Source organism: Haplochromis burtoni, unplaced genomic scaffold, assembly GCF_018398535.1.
Source record: "Haplochromis burtoni strain Fernald_Lab_line unplaced genomic scaffold, NCSU_Asbu1 Contig_318, whole genome shotgun sequence".
NCBI classification, from domain to species: domain Eukaryota; kingdom Metazoa; phylum Chordata; class Actinopteri; order Cichliformes; family Cichlidae; genus Haplochromis; species Haplochromis burtoni.
The window spans coordinates 20,910-39,539 of NW_024582679.1; the positions used below are offsets into that span (position 1 = coordinate 20,910).

Below are 18,630 nucleotides of genomic sequence, written 5' to 3' on the forward strand. Positions count from 1 at the left end.
AAGAAAGAAAGAAAGAAAGAAAGATAGCATGCAAGAAAGAAAGAAAGAAAGAAAGAAAGAAAGATAGCATGCAAGAAAGATAGCATGCAAGAAAGAAAGAAAGCATGCAAGAAAGAAAGCATGCAAGAAAGATAGCATGCAAGAAAGATAGCATGCAAGAAAGATAGCATGCAAGAAAGATAGCATGCAAGAAAGAAAGAAAGAAAGAAAGAAAGAAAGAGGGGCACAACTCCATAAAACTCAAAATAGCAGCAGTTATTACAGCTGGTAAAAAGCCGTACCAGAGTCCTTGATGGTCTGGATGTTATCAGCTGCGCCTTCGTGCCGCAGTGCCTCCTCCTGATGCTGCAGGCAAGTGGCCGTTACGGTGGTCTCTGATTCGGAGTACAACTGACAGGCAGAGGCCGAAAAGGAGAAGTTCCCTTCTCCCACCATTAATACTGCCCGCGAAGGAGACATATCCAGGGTAAAGCGCAAACAAAGCTGCTTCCCAAAAACTCAGCTCTGTGAAAACTTGTCCCCAAAATCTGTCCCTGAAAGGGATGAGCCGCGTGTGCGGGTGACAGCAGCCACCTTCAGTCTTCTTCAAGGGTCAATATTGTGGTTTTAGAACCATGTTTAAGCTTTTTGTTTGTTTTTGTTGGCTGAGACAGGCGCGAGCGAGACGCTGTTAGTACCGCTGCTGTTGGAGAATAAAAGCTGATGACCTTCTCCAACTCGAGCTCCGCAGTACGTGAAAACCGAGCTCACCTGTAGCAGCTTGCGTTAGAAGCGGCGTCGCAGATAAAATAGTCCGACTAGAAACAAAAGGCTCCCCTCCCGTTGCCTCAAAAGATCAAATCAATACAATAATAATAATTGGCTGAACGGGAGCCAATAGTCAATAGCTGCAATTTTAATAACGTGGCCACAGAAGTGCCAGTTTTATACAGTAAGGTGTAAAAGTGTGCAGTTTTCAAATGCGCAGGGTTCCCGCCGTGGTTTCAGAGGGACGCATTTGTGGGGTGGCACACGAGGCAGCTATTTGCAGCATCAGTGAAGCTCAGCATCAGTTGGCTTTGCATCTCAAGTTGGTATTTGTAAAGAAATTAAGGGAAAATCCGCCTGACAGTTTTCCTGATGTGCGGTTCTCATTTCCGCTCGGGATTTTAAGGTCTTTCGATCAAATCGGAAGTAGGTAGTAGAACAGTTAGCACACATACATGTCTGTTTTTACCGATGCTAAGGTCATACTAGCCGACGGATCTGCGGCACCTGCTCATATAAACCTCAGAACAGCATGCATGACGTGCAGAGCCATGCAGACCTGGTTTTAAAATCCTTGGAAACCAGTATGATGAGACATAACAATACAAAGCTCTCATACATTTAAAATGTAGGTTTGTGCTGTTAATTTTGATGCAATTTGTAATTCTGATATTGAGGTTTTCTAAAAAAAAAAAAAAAAAACCAAAACCCCCCAAAGCTGACTAAATAAAAATAATAAACATTTTTTTCCCCATAAATGCACTTAAGAAGAGGTTAGTCCTCTTCCCCTGTTGTATCCTTGCACAACATAGTTTTTCTTTTTTAGCAGGTATGAGAAATAAATCTTGTCTTTGTGTCTTGTAGGGAGTGTAGCACCCACATGGGCAGCGTTCTGGCTTTGTCTTCCAGTCCGGGCCATCAGAACTGGCCTTTCTCCACAGACCCACCTCCTTCCCGCTGGGACGCACACCCTGCTCACTGGGACAGTCCACCGCGCTGGGAGAGGAGGGATGGCCGCCTTCCCAACCCAGGCAGCTTTCACTCGTTGCACAGGAGCTGCAAAGGTATCACTGGTTAACATAGGAGAAGTGAGGAGTGCTCACCATGCTTAAAGTGAGGCAAAAAAGACGCTTCTTTCATTAGAGTTGCAACTGTTTTCCTGTAAGGTTAAATGTCAATTTCAATTTTACTTCTATTGCACTTCTAAAGCAGCAAGGTTAACCCAAGTTATTTTAAAAAAACAAGATAAAACCATGGATAAAACTCCATGTTTCCTTGTATAATGTGTGGTTCTAGCTACTCATAATCCTTTGAGGCTAAATAAAGCAGTCCTTATGTTTCTAAATTCTGTTACTAGCTGTGAACAGCTACAGAAATACAAATTCTATTATCTAAATGTTTCTTGACATGATTGGTTTTTTCCTCTTCAGATGTGTTTCCTCAACAGATTGAGGGTGTTAAGATGATATTGAATAAAACCCTGAGCAGCTTCTTCAAGGTGATTTTTTTCCATTCACTTTAATTTAGATGCAAACAGTTTGTAGCATTTAAAGGTGATAATTATTAACCAAGGAATGTTTTCAGGTCAGCCATACGCTCCACCTCAGCGCTGTAAGTCCGTCGTATTATCGATTTCACGTGGAGCACCTGCAAAGTGACGACTATAGCAAAGACAAGGTCAGGCGTGAGTCATCACAAAGCTATCTTCATAATAAAAAAATTTAATGGTAACTGCGAGGGAGCTGCTGCCTTTTTGTGTTCACAACTCGCATTCTGTTCCTTTGTCAAATCTCAGGATGCTCCAGCGTTGATCGGGGAGATGGACTCCTCAGGTAGTCTGAATGCCCACGCTCTGCTGCATCTCACTGAGCGCGTGCGAGCCAGGACAGTGTTTCAGGTGTGATCATAACATCTGACGTCTGTAAACATGGCATTCATTCATTCATTCAGTTCCCTCCTACAGCTATTACAAATCTTGACACCTTTGACATCTTTCTTCAGAATATTTGTCTTTACTTTCTCTGTTTGTAATGTATAATGCTCCATGAAAGGATACCTGTTCTGTTTTCTGTTATAAACTTTATCGGTAGAGTAACATTTTTTGAACTGCTCAATGTGTTTTAGACCCAGCAGTCCCAGTTTGTAACGTGGCAATTTGAAACTGAGTACAGAGGGAACGATTTTACTGCTGCTGTGACGGTGGCCAACCCAGACATCCTCAGAGAGTCAGGTGAGAAATGGCAGGTGGAAAAATGAGCAGAGGATTAACCATCAGGGTCTGATCTATGGAAAGTTGGAGACAGTGCTCTACACTGGAGTGATAGTTCCCCTCTTTCTAATGTGGACCTGGCAGAGGGTGTGTTTCAGCTTCAGGGGGATCATAGCCCTCACCCTACCTGCAAAGGTCTTTGCCAGGGTCCCAGAGAGCTAATTTATACACAAAGAGTCAGTCAGAGCCTTTCTATAATTACCCGCACTAATTAATGTTTGAAAAATGAGAACACCTGTTGAGGGAGGGCAGTTTAGATGCTTGGAAGGAGGTTGAAGAAGAAGGAATATGCCTTCTACAAGGGTGAACTGGTCTGTTAGGAAACTGCTGTGAGCTGTATGAGGTCCTGAGGACTGAGACTCAGGTGGAACGCAGGATTTATCCATAGGAAAGCTGCATCATTACAAACTATTCCACCTTACAAGCATCAGATCTGTGTGGAACAGCTGACCTGTACAATGTGTAGAAGAAACAACAAACTAATCTCAATCTTTTTTTAATAAAGATATTGTTGCTGTGCTCTTTTTTCTTACTGTTTCTGCAGAGTATAGCAGCTTATTAAAGTCAATATTACACATGATTTTCACATCAATAGCTGAATTTGGATGGACATTTTCAGTATATACTGTATAACTCATAGATAGTTAGAGAGACGTTTTTAGAAAAGAAGAAACTACATAACTACAACTTTCACAAATCCTACACCAAATAACAATTTTTTTACCCTGCAGCCATAAAAGACTGACAGGCCATTGTCGGCATAACTTTATAACTTGAGAGCAAACCTTAGTAAATCACATTTGTTTGATTTGTTTAAATATTTTCCCAGCATTTTGTGTTGTAACTTCTATAATACATTTGCCAAAAGATCAGCGACCAAGTTACCTGCTGTGTCCCCACCTTTCAGCTACAAAACCGACACTGTGGCTACTCTCATTAAATCCTGACAGTAGTTTCTTAACCCTAAAAGAGGACTTTGTTGTAATGCAGTGTTAGGAAATCTGGTCCATGGAGACAGTTATTTGTGCCCTTACTTTCATTAAATATGTATTTAGATTTCCTTCCAGAGCCTGCTGGGAGTCACAATACAACATCCATGCTGCCATTAGAGATACTTTTTAAAGTGAGCCGATGGATTTGCAGTGTTCAACATTTTTCGTCAAAATATGCAAAATGGTCCGCAATGAACGCGAGTGCATTCATACAGCTCTGCAGTGCCAGAGATCACTTTCATGTAGTGTGTTTTTCTTCTTCTCTCAGATGTAATATTGTCTGACAAAATGCTACCGTTAATATGTCTTAATGCATGCTCAATCATCCAGGTAAGGAAACCCCAAAAAGTTGATTCGGTTAATCTGGATGTTGTAGTTGAAAATGGCTACCAATCAAAGATCAGCAGTGTCTTAGATTAATGTCTGAATTTTTCAGTATATAATACTGACTTTAATAATATTGTAGCATTACATGGTGTACAAGAAAAAATAAATAAACAATGGCAGTTGACATTGTTATATTCTAACTTCAATACATAGACGGGTCAGCTGTAACACAGATTTCAAGTTTACACGGTGGAATATTTGAATCCTGCACTCCGCCTGAGCTGTCAGATACGTTTGTAACTCTGACGGTAACTCTGTGAATAGCAGAAGAATTCAAATTCACCAGAGAATAAATAAGGGAGAGACATGGCATCAAAGTTAGATAGAGCACAGTCCCACAGGTTAAGAATGAAAAAGAGAAAATACATCCCAGGAGGCGAGAGCTAAAGGAACTGATGGACATGGTCAGACAGATGACTTATGTTCCTAAATTCAGTCTGACATTTTATCACTTTTGCTCAGTTATACTTTATTAATGTAAACTTGCTGCACTTGCTGTGTGCATGCACATGGATGTGTGCATGACCAGTCTGCTCCATTACTTAAGCAAAAAACACTCCACCTCTGGTCACAGGCTGCCCCAGTTCTTGTACATCTGTAGTGAGAGCTTAGTCTGGATTATTGGCAATATGCGAGAATTTCTATGAGCAGCCATGGGGTGGAAGTTTGAGGGTTGGCAGGTCTCAGAGGTTTATCTCTGCTTTGCAGATCATGTCATTGATTTCAGGCGGTGGCCTCCAGCTTGCCCTTGGGCAGTTTGCAGCTGAGTGTGAAGCGGTTGGATGAGAATTAGCTCCTATATGTCTGAGGCCATGGTTGTCAGCCAGAAAACAGAGGTGTGCCCACTTTGAGTTGGGAATGAGTCGTTGCCTCAAGTGGAGGGTTTTAAGTATCTCGGCATCCCCTTCACGAGTGAGAGGAGAGTGGAGTGACAAATTGATAAACAACTTGGCGTGGAGGGTGCAGTGATGTGAACGCTACACCAGTGTGTTGTGGAAAAGAGAGACATGAGCATGAAAGTGAAGCTGTCATAGGTGACTAAAGGAAGAGTGGAGCAGTGGAAGTGCTTCCTCCAAACAGCTTCTCGATTCACCCTGAGAAGCTTAGTCATTCAGGAGGGTAGTTACTCTTCCACATTAAAAAGAGCCAGTTAGGGTGGTTCAGGCATCTGAAAGGATGCCTCCAGGGCACCTCCTAGGTGAGGTGTTGCAGACGTGTCCTATTGGGACATGTCCCAGCTTGCTTGGGATCACTTAGTGTATCCACATAAGAGGTGGGGGAAGTGGTGTGGAGAAGCAGGTCTCGGCATCTCTACTTAGAAAGCTGCACATGGACGTGAAAGAGTGGCAGGAAATAGATGGATGGGTGGATGTTGGCTTTTCTTTGTTATCCCGCAACATGAGAAGAAAATAATTTAACACTTTTTCTGGTATTTTTCACTGATGTGCCCCTTGATGATTTTTCTGTTATCTTGCTGTGTGTTTTTCCTGGACAGTTATCCTGGTGGCGCATTTCCTGCAGAGCGTGTCTTCTGGGCTGGTGTTAGGAGGAGAGCTGGTCTACCATCGGGGACGAGCAGAAGAAGGAGGCATCCTTACTCTGGCTGGACAGTACTCAAGTGAGATGTTGTTTTTACTCATGAATCTGCCTCGCATATCATATTTTAACAGAGCTGGTATCATCTCTCCTTTGTTGAGCTTTGATTTAGCCACAGTGGGGGTGGTGGGTGGGTGTTCTGTCTCTTCATGCAGGACCAAACTGGGTGGCAACATTGAATGCTGGCAAAGGAGGTGCCCATGCAAGCTACTATCACAGAGCCAACAAACAGGTACAGCCAGTGCCACCCATAAGCGTAAACACCATTTACCTTAGTGGCATATCATTAATGTATGTTTGTGCTTTGCAGATACAAGTAGGGGTGGAGTTTGAAGCCAGTACCAGGACACAGGAGACCACAACATCCTTTGGGTATCAGATGGAGCTCCCAGAGGCTAATATGGTCTTTCGAGGTAAATTTCCTGATGTAACTTTGAGTCATGCGCGATGTTAACTATTATGAAAGCACAATGCATGAGTCTTTTGTTTCTGTGTGTGTATCCAGGTATGATAAACAGCCGGTGCATAATAGGAGGTGTGTTGGAGAAGCGCCTGACTCCTCTCCCAGCCACACTGATTATGGGTGCCTTTGTAAATCATAAAGGTGATAAACTGCAAGTGGGTCTAGGCATCAACGTGGGTTAATCATCAGCTAACCCCCGCTGGAATTACACTCCGCTGCCTGGATATCCGTCCAGAGGCACGTTTCAGAGGCTTCATTAACAACGTGACCTTGCGAGACTTTTTCAGCCTCACCAAAACACTTCCTGTTTCTTTAAGTCACCTACCTCTCTAAGTGGAGGCGATGTTTGTCTGACTGAGTGACAACAAGAGGATTGCACTAAGAGGAGTGGATGAGCACCTCGAGGGCTCCAGCACAGTATGTGACTACACAAATGTTTCAGTCTCCCTAAACCCAAACTGTGCATCCACTCCTGGACACTGAACCAAAAGGATAAAAGGCATACAGTACTGTAAAGTTAAAATAAAGATTTTATATTATGGGTAGTCCTAAACAAATCTAATGTAAGTACACTGTATTAAAGAACAATAGTCTTTTTAATGTTTTTGCTCATCAGCTATAATTTTAATAGACTATTTACACAAGATGCTTACAAAAGATGTTTGCCCATCTAACAGGCAGTGATTGGTTTACATCAGCGCCAGTATCAATTAAAAACAAAGCTCATCAACTCACCTGCCAAAATATTAAATTTTAGCTTGAATGTACAATCATTTGGTGCTCTCTAACCACGACACAAACAGAGAAAGCATTAAACTGAAAAAGTTCAGCGCTTACTCATAAAAAGACAGTCTGTGTGGGCTAATCTGCACACAAGCAAATGCTTAGAAGAGCATTCCAAATGGCAGCAAATGCTGAATCTGAGTATGAGTAAATGGGTCGGCTCACGTTAAAACGTCAGTAAGAACCTTAAAAAATATGCATGAGTAGGTGAATGTTTGTTTGATTGGGTACAGATCTTTTTTTTGTGTGTGCCGGCATATTATATAGTGTGCAATCCACACAGAGAAAGGTGCTGCTTCATACTGTATATAGTAATTTAAGGTTCTGATGGTTGAGAAAGAGGCTATGCACTAAGTCTGCTGATTGAGGACTGCGCTGTATGTATACTGTATAGATGAAGGCATTTGGTAACACTGACTGTATGCAACCTGCACTACTCGTACTGCGTTCGAGCATTTACGGTCCTCTTCAACTGGGAAATGTTGCATATATATGATTTATTCATTATATAAAGTCAGCACGGAGAGAAATGGAAGGGATGGCTATCTTTTTGAACTTAATTTATTAAAGATGTTATTTCTGTCATTGTTTCTTTTGACTGTATGTCATGCATTTCAACAGACAGTTACCTACCTACAGTAAGTCTGAACCTAAACTCAGCACCAAGGTACCTTTTTACGTCCTGTTGCTTATTCATAGCTCAGCAAGACACAAACACGAAAGCCAGATAATTTTCACTTAAATCATTAGAGTTGAAGATTGCAGATTCATTAAGAATTTGCTTAAACTGAACATTTTCCACTCTCGGATCAACATGCAAATATTCCTTCCCATTAACTTCCATTAAGTTGTGATGATTTTCCCTGATATACTGTTTTAGTGGTGGATGTCCCTTTTAAACAAGGCCAAAGTTTCAAATACCGAAATCTGCACAAAGATAGATGGAAGCCCAGACCTCAGACTGCAATAAGACGCTACATTTTGGGAAAAAAAAATTCTGTGTTTGATTTTGGATGATGGCTATGAGAGTGAATACCTTTTAATATGCTTATGGAAGGCACACAGCTCATGCTGACAGCACAGAAATCCCACTTTCTGTTTGTCAGGGGCAGCTAGTCATAAGAAAGTGGGTTCAAAGGAGAGGGTGTGTTGTGAGATTGCACTGAGGTCTAATGTGTGTGAGATTTAAAAAAAAAAGAAAGATTGTTTTTGAACTTTGAATAATGTGTAACATAGTAAAGGATAAGACCTGAAAATGATAGGTCCTTTTTAATCTCTTATTCCTTCTTATTTGCATGCTGCCTCTAAAAATCTTGTAAACTTTTGTCTTTAACCTCCTGAAATCTGAACTCTTCCACGGCATGCATTTTTAATTTCACTTTGATCAAAAAACAAAGAATTACCAGATTTTCTTTTTATCTGATTTTTGTTTCTAAGAAAAATGAGAGCCACATATGTGCATATTCGTTTAAAACAGTAGCAGTATAATGTCCTCGTAAGTGGATATCAGGCTCTTGTAGAGCAAAATTGAGTACTTTGGTCTAAATAACTCAAAATGTAATGTCCACATATGTGGACGCCAGGTTTTAGGAGGTTAAAAAACTAGAAGTGACTTAAATAATGCAAGAAAAGATGATAACATATCCAACACTCAGTTGAGACTTTTTTTTAATATAAAGTATGAAATTAATAATACACTGTATATACATATATACAAATATAGGTATGTAAACAAGTCACTTGTTGCTAATATGGCATTAGTGTCCATTATCTGGCCACAAAAGACAGAGTGGCAAAGAAAATTGCGGATACTGTTCATTTAAACCTGGGAGTCTTCTTGCTGTTATATATCTTTGAAAAAAGAGAGGAATCCTTTCGATCCTTCTCCCTTCATTCTCAAAGACCTGCTTCTTTGGAGTCCTGTAGCACCTTTTTCTTGCTGGCTCTCTTTCTTCCTCTCCTCCTCCCTTTGCTGAACCTGTTGATTTATCACCACCCGCATGTCCTCCTGGAGCAAGAGCAAAGGTTCAGATTACAAAAGTATAATAATAATAATAAGTCCATTTTTCCAAAAGAGACTATCTGTAGTTTTGTATCCAGGTACACAAACCTGCCAGGCCTCCAGCTCTTGAGACAGCGCCACCTTCTGCTTGATGGTGTTGAGAAGCTGCTGAGTTAGTGATTCTTTCTCTTGACGCACCGTGACCAGTTCACTTTCTAAGGACCTAAATGGAAATTTTAAAAACAGATTTATCTTAATAAAATCTAAATAAAATTGAGAGAAACTAAACTAATCAGCATAGCATTACCTGTAGCTTGGCTTTCCTGAACTGCGGCCACACAGCTGAATTTCCTCCCTCAGAGACTCGAGTTCTTCTCTCTGACCTTCAAGCTGATGTGTAAATACATCACTCACATTGATCATATTAGAGCATGATTGGCCTCCAAAATAAATGTGATATTATAAAGTCGTGCACAGATAAAAGCTGAGCAGAGGAAAATAGGCTACATAATGTCACACAGTTAGCCTCAAATCGTCACATCACACACGTCTTCACAATTTAATCAACACATGTTGATTAAATTAATCCAAACTTAAACATACTGATTCTATAGCACATTATTAAAAAATGTAATTCCGTGACTTCAGTTGGTGCTTCCTATATTGTCTGTTTTTGCTAGACAAATCAGCAAATATGTCTTTTTCTATTCCTGCAGCAGTAAGGACAGTATATACAGCATACAGTTTCACTGACCTGTTCTTTGAGTGCCTGTATTTCTTCATCTCTCGCTTGTAGCACTGTGGAGTGAGCTAGAAGAGCCTCTTTAGCCTGTAACAGGAGAGATATACACCGCATCACAAAAAGTCAGAGGGGTCCAACACTTAACTAGGCATTTGTGCTGTTAATGCAAATTTGTCCTGCAAATATGTTGCTTTTTTTGGCAGACTTGTGCACTATGGGGCGAGATTAATGTATAAGCAAGGTAAATTTGAAAAAGTGAGATTTTTTCAGTGTGGAAAAGGACTCTTTTTACCTGCCTAGATCACCACATTCACTTATGCTGAATACATAAGCTGATCTGTACCAATTTATGTCAGTGTTTTCTCAAAAACGCTTGGACGCTCGCAACAGACGGCTGAAAAAGTAATATGCACTAAGATGAAACAGCTAGGGGAACATTTTGCAACTAATTGGGTTAACTGGCAAACAGGTCAGTAAAAGACTGGGTTTAAAAGAGAATGTTTAAGAGAGACAAAGTTTCTCAGGAGCAAACAAAGGCAGCGGTCACTAATCTTAAAAATACTGTGCCTACAAATTGTGGAACAAGTTCATAATAATGTTTGTCAATGTAAAAAAGTGAAGACATCATCAGCTACAGAACAATAAAAAGGTTCAGTGAATCTGGAGAAATCTCTGTGCTCAAGAGACAAAAATCAATATCGGATGGATCATGTAAACATACACGAGTACAAGGATTATCCAGACAAGCTTTGGTACACAGGATCGGTACACACTGACTTAGACTGTGGAGTTACTCGGTGGGTGTGTTTCTGTGGGCACCTGTGACTGCTGAATTTCACTCAGCAGAGACAAAGGTTCTGCTTGTGTCCTGTCCAGGATGCTGTCTTCATCCAGGTTCAGAGCTTTTTGCTGTAGAGAGCGATTCAAGGTGCGCAACTCAAACACCACTCCCTGCTCCTGCTCTATCTACACACCAAGCACATGCACACACACAGATCGAGAACGTTTTAGTGACCTCTGCTTGTGATGAGCAATGCTTCCTGCAACAGATATAACTGCCTTAAGTTTCATCGGTCAACACCACGGCTGATCCTAAATATGCCTCCGATTTATTGCTCACCTCTGCTTCTTTCTCTTTGAGTTTCATCTGCATTTCTGACAGTCTGTCTCTGAAGCGCTCTCGCTCCATGCGAAGTCTTTGGTTGTCTTCCCCTGAAGCTTTTAGTTGCGTCTCCATGTGTGACCGCCGCTCTTGCAAAACTCTGTTCTGTATGAGAAGGATCAAAAGGATAGACTAGCAATATAAAAGCTGTTTTAGCATTGTCAGCCCAGATGTCACCCCAAAGCCTACTTCCTGCACACCTCGAGGTTGTTAAGAGGTTTATAAAATCAGCATCCTGATTGTTGGTTTACACCTCAACTGAACATTTTAAGAATTTTCCACTATTTCTCGTTACAGTTATTTTGTAACCAGATTTTCATGCTTCATGATGACACAAATTATTGTGACTGAAGACTTGTCAGACCTCCATGACGTTAAGAATTTTACTTATTTTTGCTGGTATTTAGTCTCAAGCCAGACTCAAATTATCCGAACATGAGATTTGATTTTAGCTTATGCTATATGAAAATTGACTCCCAAAAGATGTGGTTTGTGGACTTTTCATTGCGAACTTAAGACTTGCCTCTAAAAAGCAGGTCTTGTACTTTCATGTGGTGCTACTGCTACTCTTTGTGCTTTTTGGGTGTGCTGTTCATAATAAAACCAAAACTTTTGTGTATGCAATGTTTTACTTATGGGTTTACCTCTGCTTGTATGTTCTCTAACTGTGTAAAGCTGATGTTTCGGCTAAAAGATGATTCTTCCATTTCGTCTCTGATGGTACGCAGTTCAGTCCTCAAGGAATGCTCCAGTGTCACAGCCTAGATGTGTGAGAAGTGGGAAGGTGAGAAAGGTGTGAATAATAAAGGTAGGACTATCTAAACCTGTTAGTCTGCATTTTCCTGTGATGCAACATACGTGCAGAGATTCACTGATCCATTAAAACAAACCTCTGCCAGCTGCTCAACCAGTCTCTGGTTATGGTTGGCTAACTGGATCATCTGCTCGCTTTCATCTTTTCGCCGGTCACGCCCTTGACTCTGATGTTTCTCCACCTCAGCCCGCAGAGTTGTTAAATCAGCAGTTAGCTCCGCCTCCCTCTGTCCAAATGCCAGTTCATTCATCTCCAGCTTCCTCTGAAGAACGTGCTTCTCCTGCTGTAAAGCCTGTATTAAACACCATATGAACCAGCTTCAATAACCAGACTTTCCTGATGACATGAATGGTGACTCCAGTCCTGGACATGGCAGTGTGACAGCAAGCCAGCGTGCTCAATAGGAAGACTCAGAAAAAAAAGGTTACATGTAATCAAAAACATTCAAAGAACATTTAACATTGTATTTCATGAAAAATACTTTTCTGTTTATTTCTCTGTGCTTGTCGATTCTGCACTGGGGGCAGATTTATTAATTAAAAAATTAAAAGCTGCAAAAACAGTATAACTAACACAAAGCCACATGAATCTGATATATGGTGAAGATCTACTTAAATGACTTCTGCTAAAGTTAATTGTACTTAACTCACATTAAGTTGGAGCGCATGCAGGTTAAGTAATGCATACTTATCAGGAATTGGAAGCACCGTGTTATGTCCCATACATTGCACTGTAGTGCAAAATACTGAAAATTTTTGGTATCATCTGATACCAAGTAAATAAAAGGCCAGTATTGTTGATACTGATACTGATACTTTAATTCTGAACACATTTTAATGACCACTTAAATCACTGTGATTTTTACTTTGCACAATTATTTGTTGACACAATAAAACACACCTTTCAGCTTTGCATGTATTTTAAAACCTTTTTAGAGCCCTGGGATGTAAATTTGCCTGTCTCTAAAGCACTTTGGGTCAGCTTCTGTTTGAATGTGCTATAGGCTATAAATAAAACAGACACTACAGTCAACACAAAAAGGTCGAGCCATTTTTCATAGTGCATGTTTGGGGTATATTTTCCAAAAATATGTTTAACCCAATTGAAGGCTACATACTGAACTTAGAGGATTGAAACAATACATTGATCTCATCACTCTAGTATCAGTCCGATACCAGTAGCGGCATTGGTATCGATACTAACGATATTTAAATTGATTGGCTCACCTCTAATGCAGTTGCAGAAACACTATTTGGAATAACAGTGGATTAAGAAATCATGACATGATGGCTGCCATGTAATCATGGATCATTATCATAGCCAGCATAAAAGATTGTTATGGCTGTAGAACATTTGATTACATAACTGGGTAACTGGGGAACATAGCTGATGTCACATGCTTTGACCATTTTTAATGATTAGACTGCATACTAGAACTAGAATGATAGAATTTGCTTTGTGCTGCCACATTTAATGTTAAATGTATTGTTATCTCTGTAGAGAAAAAACAAATGGTTTAAATACTTTATACATAGATAAAATCTATCTATATATCTATTTCTGATAGCATTTTCACACTGTGTAACTTAAGCTATTTTGTAAAGCAGTAGTCAGTAATGGTATGTCTGCAAGTCCCTTGGTGATCTATGGCAGCTTTATGAGACAAAGTTAGCATTAGCTTCCTAACAGCTAACCAGATATAATCTCCTTCAGCACAGTGAAGTGATTTGCCAGCTAAAGGCATTGCATAAGTTTCAGTCTGCGGTTATACATTGTTGGAGCTCTTTCTCCTCCAGTGGGGGTGGTTATCATGGTTGCATTGTCTCCTTGCAATCTGACAAATCTTCTGCCCACAGGTGGAATGACTGTGCACTGCAGGCCACATCCAAAAGTTTTGCCTTCATGCAGCGATTTGCTTGTAATTTTAGCTAATCTTACTTCCCATTTCATTTTGTGTAAAAATGTGTTTATCAAATATGACCTTTTGGGAGATTAAGGGACAACAGTAGCTTTAATCTTACCTCCAGCTCCCTTTCCCTCTGCTCCAGAGAGGCTGCCAGCTCCTCATTCTTCTCCAGTAAAGCCCGTCCCAGCTCAGCAGCTAGAATCAGGTCAGTCTCTATGCCTCCTCCACTGTCAGTGCTTCCAGGGGAGGATGTGGATGAGGGGAGACCAAAGGAGAGAGAGACCGAGGAGGAGGGAGAGAGAGGAAAGAACGAGTCCTCCAAGCTGGATGAGGGAAGACTGTTTTTGCTGAACATAGCTGACAGTTGAAGGATCAGTTAAAAAGTACTATCCCAAGTCCTGCAGTTGTGATTCAGTCTCTCTTCAGTGGAAGAGAATGGATAGAGAGTCAGGACTTTCTGTTTCCTGATGGTTTAGTTTACAGGTGTTTGGGTTCCACTTTTGTTATCCATAGTATTCCTTGTGCTTCAGTGTGTGGTCCCAGTGCTTATATCATTCACTTCTTCTTCTCTTCTGGTCTTTACCGGGACATCTTTGGGCAAGAAAAGACATTTAATAACACAGAAAACCTTGTGTGAATATCACACTAGCTGCTTCCTGGTAATATAATCCAGCATGGCCTAAAAGGAGATCTTTTGTCTGACAGGTGCTTTTGTAGCTCTGACCGAAACACCAACCTGCACTATTATCATTGTCTCCTCCCTAAATTCCAGAGGCACTGTGAACTGCTACTTCTTGTGATCACTACAATGTGTTGAGTATTTCAAGTAGACTCTTAAGTAATACGTTTAGGTCAAATTATCAATAAACAATCAGCATAGGCTTAGTCTTAAAAAAAAGCTTTTTGTTTGATAATTCAATGCTATCATGAATAATTCCCAGATTATTTTTATTCAAATTTAGACCGTATAAGGTGAATTTCAGTCACAGTGTAGCAGTGTCAGTATCTGGAGTCTCACCAGCCTCAACTATCAAGTCTGTCACTATTTGCTTCTCACCTGTTATTACCTATTGGTATCATGAATCTGTGCTGACATGCTATTTAAAGTCCTTTAAAATACAAGTAATAAACTCAGTCCTACTTTATTGCCAGTACGACAGTTGACAGAATCCGTGTTAACCTATTTTCCACCAGACTTTGAAAAATGATAAGTTAGGTCTTACCTGACAGCTCTCTGCCACCGCAGGCTAACAGGTACAGTCTTCCTGTTTGGGAGTGTTTGCGCAAGAGAAGCTCAGCTGGTTTCCTTGGTAGTGGAAACGTTCATTATGTAAATAAAGCACATGGCTCCACCTACTGAGTTCCAAAGGTGAAGCGAGGGAAAAAGCAAGAGGAACTGACAGAAAGAACAGGGAATACTGGAAAAGTGGGGTAAAATTAATAGTTGCTGATTGGATATCAGGCAGTTAAACAAGGAAGTGATTAATTCTGGGGAATTCACTGGGGAGGGGTTTGCATTATGTGACAGATGGAAAAGTCTAGGAGACAAGCAGGGGTCTGTCTACTCCCCACCCCCTTTGCCCCATCCTGTTTACCTGCTTGAAGAATTTCAAAGGAGCTCTGTGTGTGCTCATATGACGAAGGGTTGGGGGAAGAAGAAAAAGGGGACTGCTTCTGCTGCACCTTCATTTTAAGAGTGGCCAAACAGACTTACAAGAAGACTGAAAACCAGGACCTTCCTAGCTGAGAAAAAAGGCTTTTCCATCAGTAGGTACATTGACGTAAAGACATGGCTTTTGAACTGTGGTTTGCTCTTTCCCTGTGCCTTGTGTTGGGAACCTCTGAAGCTGGAAAGCAAATGCCTAAACTCTCTGACAAGAAACTCTGTGCTGACTCCGAGTGCAGCTGTAAGTATCAACTGTTTATTTTGCTTCTGAAAAAAAGGTCAGATTCATATCACATTATAGCTCATGACATTTGTCCCTGCACAGATCCTATCTTGATAGCTCGTGCACTGCAGGACTACTACCCTGGAGACTGCAGGTTCATCCCCATCAGGCAGGGGCAGCTTGTCTATGTTTATGCAATGCTAAAAGACAGAGGGAATCTCTTCTGGGCTGGCAGCGTGAGTAAAAGTGACATATTTATGTGGCTATAAATGGCCTGGGCACGGCTCTAACCATAAAACTGTGAAAATGTCACAGGCTTGGGCTTCCATGTGCAGCAAAACATTTAAAAGTTTTGAATGTTATCAAACAAATGTTATCTGCGTCATCTTTTCCCAGGTACAAGACGCCTATTATGGACAACAGGAAGCTCGCATTGGCCACTTCCCCAGTAGCATAGTGGAGGAGACACACGCTCTCATGCCAGCCACAACTGAAGTCAAAACTACTGTAGGTGAACACACACACATGCACATGTGCATATGAATTATTTAGTGCTTTCTCCTGATTCAGTGTATCTTCTTTTTTCCAGAAATGGGACTTCTACTGTTACTGATAATACACTTCCCAAGAAACTTAACTTGATATGATGCACACTGCTGACAGCTTATTTTTATGCATCTAATAACATGAGCGCCAATAGAAGTATGCATAAACTCTGCACAGCAATGAGTGCATGTATTATTATGAAAACGTATTATTATAATTTCATGTCTCCATTGATGGTCTTGCTGTCTTTTGATGACTTAGACATCAGCAGCGGTTCTGCAGCCTTGCTTTGTTGACAGATGAACGATGTACATTGTCTGTAATGCTCCTGTTTATCTGAGGTTTTGCAGATAATAATAAAAGTTGTCCATCGTGCACTTACAAATGAAGGAAACACGACTTGTGCCCTCCTTTTCTCTGCTAAAGCTATTCCTTTTTCGTGAGCGTTGTGTGTCTTATCAACAGGCAATGTCAGATTGTAAAAACTGTTTTAAAAGCAGCAATGAAGTAAGAAATTTCAATTTATTAGAGGGGACTTTTGCATTGTTTAATAAATAAAGCGTGCCGCAAAGCATTTATCTGGTGCTTTTTGAGACCAGGCTAAACCTTCATTCCTGAAAGCTCCAGTTCCCCAATATTAATAAAGTGTCTGAAAAAAATATCAGCAGCTCTACATTCACTGTACATAACCACCCACACCTTTTGCTGCATTGTTGCATTGCACAGGTTCAACTAGTTACTGAAAACATTCTTCATAGATTTTCACATGATATCATCAAACACTTGCTGCATATTGGCTGCACATTCATGACATAAATCTCCAGTTTCACCACATCCCATTGAGATCTGGTGACTGTGGAAGCTATTTGAATACAGCAAACTCATTGTTATGTTCAGGTAACAGGTTTTAGATTATTTAAGTTTTGCCACATGGTGTGTTATTCTTCTGGAAGCATAAGATGGGTACGCTGTCATAAAGGGATGGAAATGATCATTAACAGTACTCAGAAGGCTGTGGCATTTAAATGATGCTCGGTTGGTTCTAAGAGTGCCACAACATCCCCCAAATTGTTACACCACCACCAGCCTGAACAGATACACGGGAGGATGAATCCATGCTTTCACATTGTTTACGTCTAATTCTGATCCTATTTTTTTTAGGTACACCTTTATACAGTGTACCTAATAAAGTGGCAGCAGAAATCAAGACTATTAGATCAGGCAACATTTTTCCTTCTATCTTCCCTTCTTTTACTATTGTCCAATTTTGTCAAGCCCATGTGAATTGTAATTGACAGGTGAAGGACCTAATATGGTTTTTTGCTGCTGTAATGGCCTGTATTTGTATAGCGCTTTACTAGTCCCTAAGGACCCCAAAGCGTGTTACACATCCAGTCATCCACCCATTTGCAAACACATTCACACACTGCAAGCTACATTGTAGCCACAGCCACCCTGGGGCGCACTGACAGAGGCGAGGCTGCCGGACACTGGCGCCACCGGGCCCTCTGACCACCATCAGTAGGCAACGGGTGAAGTGTCTTGCCCAAGGACACAACGACCGAGACTGTCCGAGCTGTAGTTCATCTGCTTCTGATTCCTACTCTGAAACTTCAGCAGATCATCTGGACCATGACCATGAGTTCTTGCCATTTGATTGGCTGATCAATATTGATGTTAATGAGCTACTGAACACCTCATTAAGTGGTCAGTGAGTGTATGTTGTTATTTGAAATCCATTTGAGAACAGCAACACAATAGACAGAAGAAAACCTTGACAATGATTCAAAAACACACACAACCGACCTGTGAACTTGAATCTCCATATTTATTCTATTTGCTGTTGTCAGTGTTAATATTCCAAAAGGCTTAACAAAGATAATAGAGTTGTAATTCTTGCATCTACAAGTATAAATGCGCTCACGTACATTCACAATCATACTACCCTTAGCAGCTCAGAGGTCATGTTCCCCAGTGAAAAAGGGGCCCTGTCTGTTTCTCTCCTTTGTCCACAACTTTGCTTCTTGCTCATTCGCTCTCATTCTCTCAACACGCCTGGTCCCGAGGCCTTTGGTGGCTTTTTCTTCTTCTTCTGTTTATTTATTTAGTTTTTTTTTTTTTTTACTAAAAACAAACGGGCTGTCTGTGCCTCCAGAAAACCTCCTCCTCACACATGCAGAAACCAATGCTCTTCCCACAGAATGAACACAGCACATTTGGCATCTTACTAATACCTGCTCACTCTGCTCTGTGTGCTGAAAATACATCTTTGGTTAGTGTGTTAGCACCTTTAGTGGATAGTACTGATTAGTATTAGTATTTCTCTGCAGAA

At 40.8% G+C, this 18,630-nt stretch overlaps 4 protein-coding genes across 4 annotated transcripts in view; 2 read left to right on the forward strand and 2 right to left on the reverse strand.

Moving 5' to 3' along the window:
• The window catches only part of fdxacb1 (ferredoxin-fold anticodon binding domain containing 1), a 4,501-nt gene extending 3,703 nt beyond the window's left edge, over nucleotides 1–798 (reverse strand). Inside the window, exon 1 of the mRNA XM_014339774.2 lies at nucleotides 282–798. Within this exon, the coding sequence (XP_014195260.1) occupies nucleotides 282–459 (178 nt within the window). The 5' untranslated portion in view covers nucleotides 460–798. The remainder of the gene's footprint in view (nucleotides 1–281) is intronic.
• Nucleotides 799–991: 193 nt separating this feature from the next.
• si:dkey-71l1.1 (uncharacterized protein LOC569883 homolog) lies at nucleotides 992–7,822 on the forward strand. The gene is made up of 10 exons (XM_005941428.3): nucleotides 992–1,173; nucleotides 1,612–1,811; nucleotides 2,178–2,245; nucleotides 2,332–2,424; nucleotides 2,543–2,644; nucleotides 2,872–2,977; nucleotides 5,891–6,013; nucleotides 6,147–6,223; nucleotides 6,302–6,404; nucleotides 6,497–7,822. The coding sequence occupies exons 2-10, from the start codon at nucleotides 1,628–1,630 to the stop codon at nucleotides 6,634–6,636; spliced, it is 996 nt and encodes a 331-aa protein (XP_005941490.1). The 5' UTR covers nucleotides 992–1,173; nucleotides 1,612–1,627; the 3' UTR covers nucleotides 6,637–7,822.
• Nucleotides 7,823–8,804: 982 nt separating this feature from the next.
• Nucleotides 8,805–15,164, reverse strand: bicdl2 (BICD family like cargo adaptor 2). Its single transcript, XM_005941425.3, has 10 exons — nucleotides 15,087–15,164; nucleotides 13,979–14,454; nucleotides 12,034–12,249; nucleotides 11,788–11,904; nucleotides 11,102–11,248; nucleotides 10,801–10,947; nucleotides 9,994–10,068; nucleotides 9,547–9,629; nucleotides 9,348–9,462; nucleotides 8,805–9,245 (listed from the first exon to the last, which is right to left on the reverse strand). The coding sequence occupies exons 2-10, from the start codon at nucleotides 14,216–14,218 to the stop codon at nucleotides 9,081–9,083; spliced, it is 1,305 nt and encodes a 434-aa protein (XP_005941487.1). The 5' UTR covers nucleotides 14,219–14,454; nucleotides 15,087–15,164; the 3' UTR covers nucleotides 8,805–9,080.
• An 86-nt stretch (nucleotides 15,165–15,250) lies between these two features.
• Nucleotides 15,251–16,687, forward strand: mia (MIA SH3 domain containing). Its single transcript, XM_005941426.3, has 4 exons — nucleotides 15,251–15,770; nucleotides 15,855–15,988; nucleotides 16,149–16,259; nucleotides 16,342–16,687. Exons 1-4 carry the CDS (start codon nucleotides 15,653–15,655, stop codon nucleotides 16,363–16,365), a joined length of 387 nt encoding a protein of 128 aa, XP_005941488.1. The 5' UTR covers nucleotides 15,251–15,652; the 3' UTR covers nucleotides 16,366–16,687.
• Nucleotides 16,688–18,630: the final 1,943 nt, after the last annotated feature.

What these genes read in the sequence shown, in the direction of transcription:
- mia (XM_005941426.3), top strand. Translation starts at nt 15,653, where the DNA reads ATGGCTTTTGAACTGTGGTTTGCTCTTTCCCTGTGCCTTGTGTTGGGA. An exon ending in TGCTGACTCCGAGTGCAGCT is followed by an intron (nt 15,771 to 15,854) that starts GTAAGTATCAAC and finishes GTCCCTGCACAG; the next exon opens with ATCCTATCTTGATAGCTCGT. An exon ending in CAACTGAAGTCAAAACTACT is followed by an intron (nt 16,260 to 16,341) that starts GTAGGTGAACAC and finishes TCTTTTTTCCAG; the next exon opens with AAATGGGACTTCTACTGTTA.
- si:dkey-71l1.1 (XM_005941428.3), top strand. Translation starts at nt 1,628, where the DNA reads ATGGGCAGCGTTCTGGCTTTGTCTTCCAGTCCGGGCCATCAGAACTGG. An exon ending in AGACATCCTCAGAGAGTCAG is followed by an intron (nt 2,978 to 5,890) that starts GTGAGAAATGGC and finishes TTTCCTGGACAG; the next exon opens with TTATCCTGGTGGCGCATTTC. An exon ending in ATCACAGAGCCAACAAACAG is followed by an intron (nt 6,224 to 6,301) that starts GTACAGCCAGTG and finishes TGTGCTTTGCAG; the next exon opens with ATACAAGTAGGGGTGGAGTT.
- bicdl2 (XM_005941425.3), bottom strand. Translation starts at nt 14,218, where the DNA reads ATGTTCAGCAAAAACAGTCTTCCCTCATCCAGCTTGGAGGACTCGTTC. An exon ending in TCAAAGAGAAAGAAGCAGAG is followed by an intron (nt 10,948 to 11,101) that starts GTGAGCAATAAA and finishes CTTGGTGTGTAG; the next exon opens with ATAGAGCAGGAGCAGGGAGT. An exon ending in TCAGGAAAGCCAAGCTACAG is followed by an intron (nt 9,463 to 9,546) that starts GTAATGCTATGC and finishes ATTTCCATTTAG; the next exon opens with GTCCTTAGAAAGTGAACTGG.